This window comes from Fulmarus glacialis, unplaced genomic scaffold (genome assembly GCF_000690835.1).
Source record: "Fulmarus glacialis isolate BGI_N327 unplaced genomic scaffold, ASM69083v1 scaffold22488, whole genome shotgun sequence".
NCBI classification, from domain to species: Eukaryota; Metazoa; Chordata; class Aves; order Procellariiformes; family Procellariidae; genus Fulmarus; species Fulmarus glacialis.
Genome location: NW_009230426.1, coordinates 1 through 1,779, shown reverse-complemented (window position 1 = coordinate 1,779; position 1,779 = coordinate 1). Strand labels below are relative to the sequence as shown.

Here is a 1,779-nt window from a genome sequence, read left to right as displayed (position 1 = left end):
GCTTTGATATGGCTGTTGGAGAGTTCACCATTACGGAGATAAGAGATTTCAGAATTCCACTATCTTCATGTAGCAATTTTGAGTAGAACAAGTGGTTTTATTTAAGATAGCACCTGTGATGACTTTTAGTAACATTATTGCTGACAGGGTCTTCTTTTCAATCTCAAGGAAAAAAAAAAAAAAGAAAAAAAAAAGAAAAAAAGAAAAAAAAGGAAAAAAAGAAAAAAAAAGAAAAAAGAAAAAAAGAAAAAAAAGGAAAAAAAGAAAAAAAAAGAAAAAAAGAAAAAGTTATGCTAGCTTACCTCCCCTCTCCTTCCCCAAGTTTGCTGGCCCAGCTAGTCTTGGTGGCCGAGTTGAACAGGGCTCCTGACATAGCCAAACCGCACTTGCAAAAGCCCATCAGAGTTCAGAACGAAGGCAGGAAGTTCACAAGGTGCAGGGAAGAAATTGAGAGTTGGTCCCCCCCTGTTTATCCCCACTGGACCCAGTAACTGTTGGGCAGCACGGTAAAGGCCAGGAAGCATACATTAGTACCGTTACTGACCACACCGCGTCACTGTTTCACAGGGAGAACTTCTGCTCTTTTTTCCGTATATAATAAAATAGAAACAATGAAACCTGAGAACAACTAAAGGAACTTTTATTAGTGATATTCATCTGTTTGGTTGCTACCACAATGAAAGGGCTCTGCTGCTCTGCAGTCCTGCCTTAGGAACACTAGCAAAGCAAAGCGATGCTTCGTGGTGCGACTCAGTGCTCCCAGGTAATTTTCAGGTTTGGGGGTAGCTCTGCAGCGCACAGTTCATCAAACTTGGACACATCCTTCACAGGAGTGCTATAGAAATTCAAGACATCCTCAGCACTGCGCATCAGGTGGAGCTGTGAATTGGGGACAGCGTGACCAAGTTCTGCTGCCAGCTGAGCCAGGAGGCGATACTTCAACCTGTTTTCTTTGAGGGGTGTCTGCTGCCAATTACCAGGAAGTGAGGGTCCAAAAATCTCCTTGACGTAAGACTCAAGGCAGGTCTGTATATCCTCCGGAGGAAGATAGCTTCTGCTGCGTGGTGGGGGACAAATGAGGCTGGGTTCACTTTTCTCTTGAAGAATTATTTTGTCTGCTTCTACTTCTTTTTCCTCCTTCCTGTTGACACCAGACAGAAGTATTTTCAGTCTCTGGGCTACTCAGGACTGAGTCAGAGCGCATTTCTATTCGTAGTCTTTTAATACTGGACTCAACCTACCCTGTAGAGAGTTTACACATTCTGTGACACAGCAGGTTCATTATGCATGCAAGAACAACAGCGCATAGGCTAGACCTTTGGCGTTCCCCCAAATGCAGCTTGCCACATAAGTGGTCTCTACATAGCGACCACCTGCCTAGCTTACTTTATTGGTCTGAGTGTAAACAGAATTTTAACCAGATTAATGTAACCAAGTTACATTAATGGAGTTAGAGCTCCATTTTCTAATCTAAGGGATAACACAAAATAACCACTACTGTAGAAAAAATTAGTGCCCACAGATAAAAAAAAGTATGATCACTAGTTTTAACTAGAAAATTGAAGCTTACCCCAAGTTATTTGACTTGCTCATATGCCACAATCTAGTCAATAACACAAGCATGGTTTCACCTAAAAAGTTATACAGAAACGACCATTTTTCATTCCCATTGTAATACTGCCCTGAAACATCTCTTCTTCCACACCTAGCAAGTTCCCTTACCAAAGCAGGTGAGAGCATTATAAAACATAGCTCTGCACCGTCACACCCGCCTGCTCG

At 42.2% G+C, this 1,779-nt stretch overlaps 1 protein-coding gene across 1 annotated transcript; it reads right to left on the bottom strand.

Annotated features, from left to right (window-relative positions):
* Positions 1-750: 750 nt before the first annotated feature.
* On the bottom strand, positions 751-1,141 carry MRPL50 (mitochondrial ribosomal protein L50; the record flags this gene model as incomplete). Its single annotated transcript, XM_009584227.1, has 1 exon — positions 751-1,141. A coding segment is annotated over one exon (391 nt), but the record flags the coding sequence as incomplete, so codon positions are not given.
* Between the last annotated feature and the right edge of the window lie 638 nt (positions 1,142-1,779).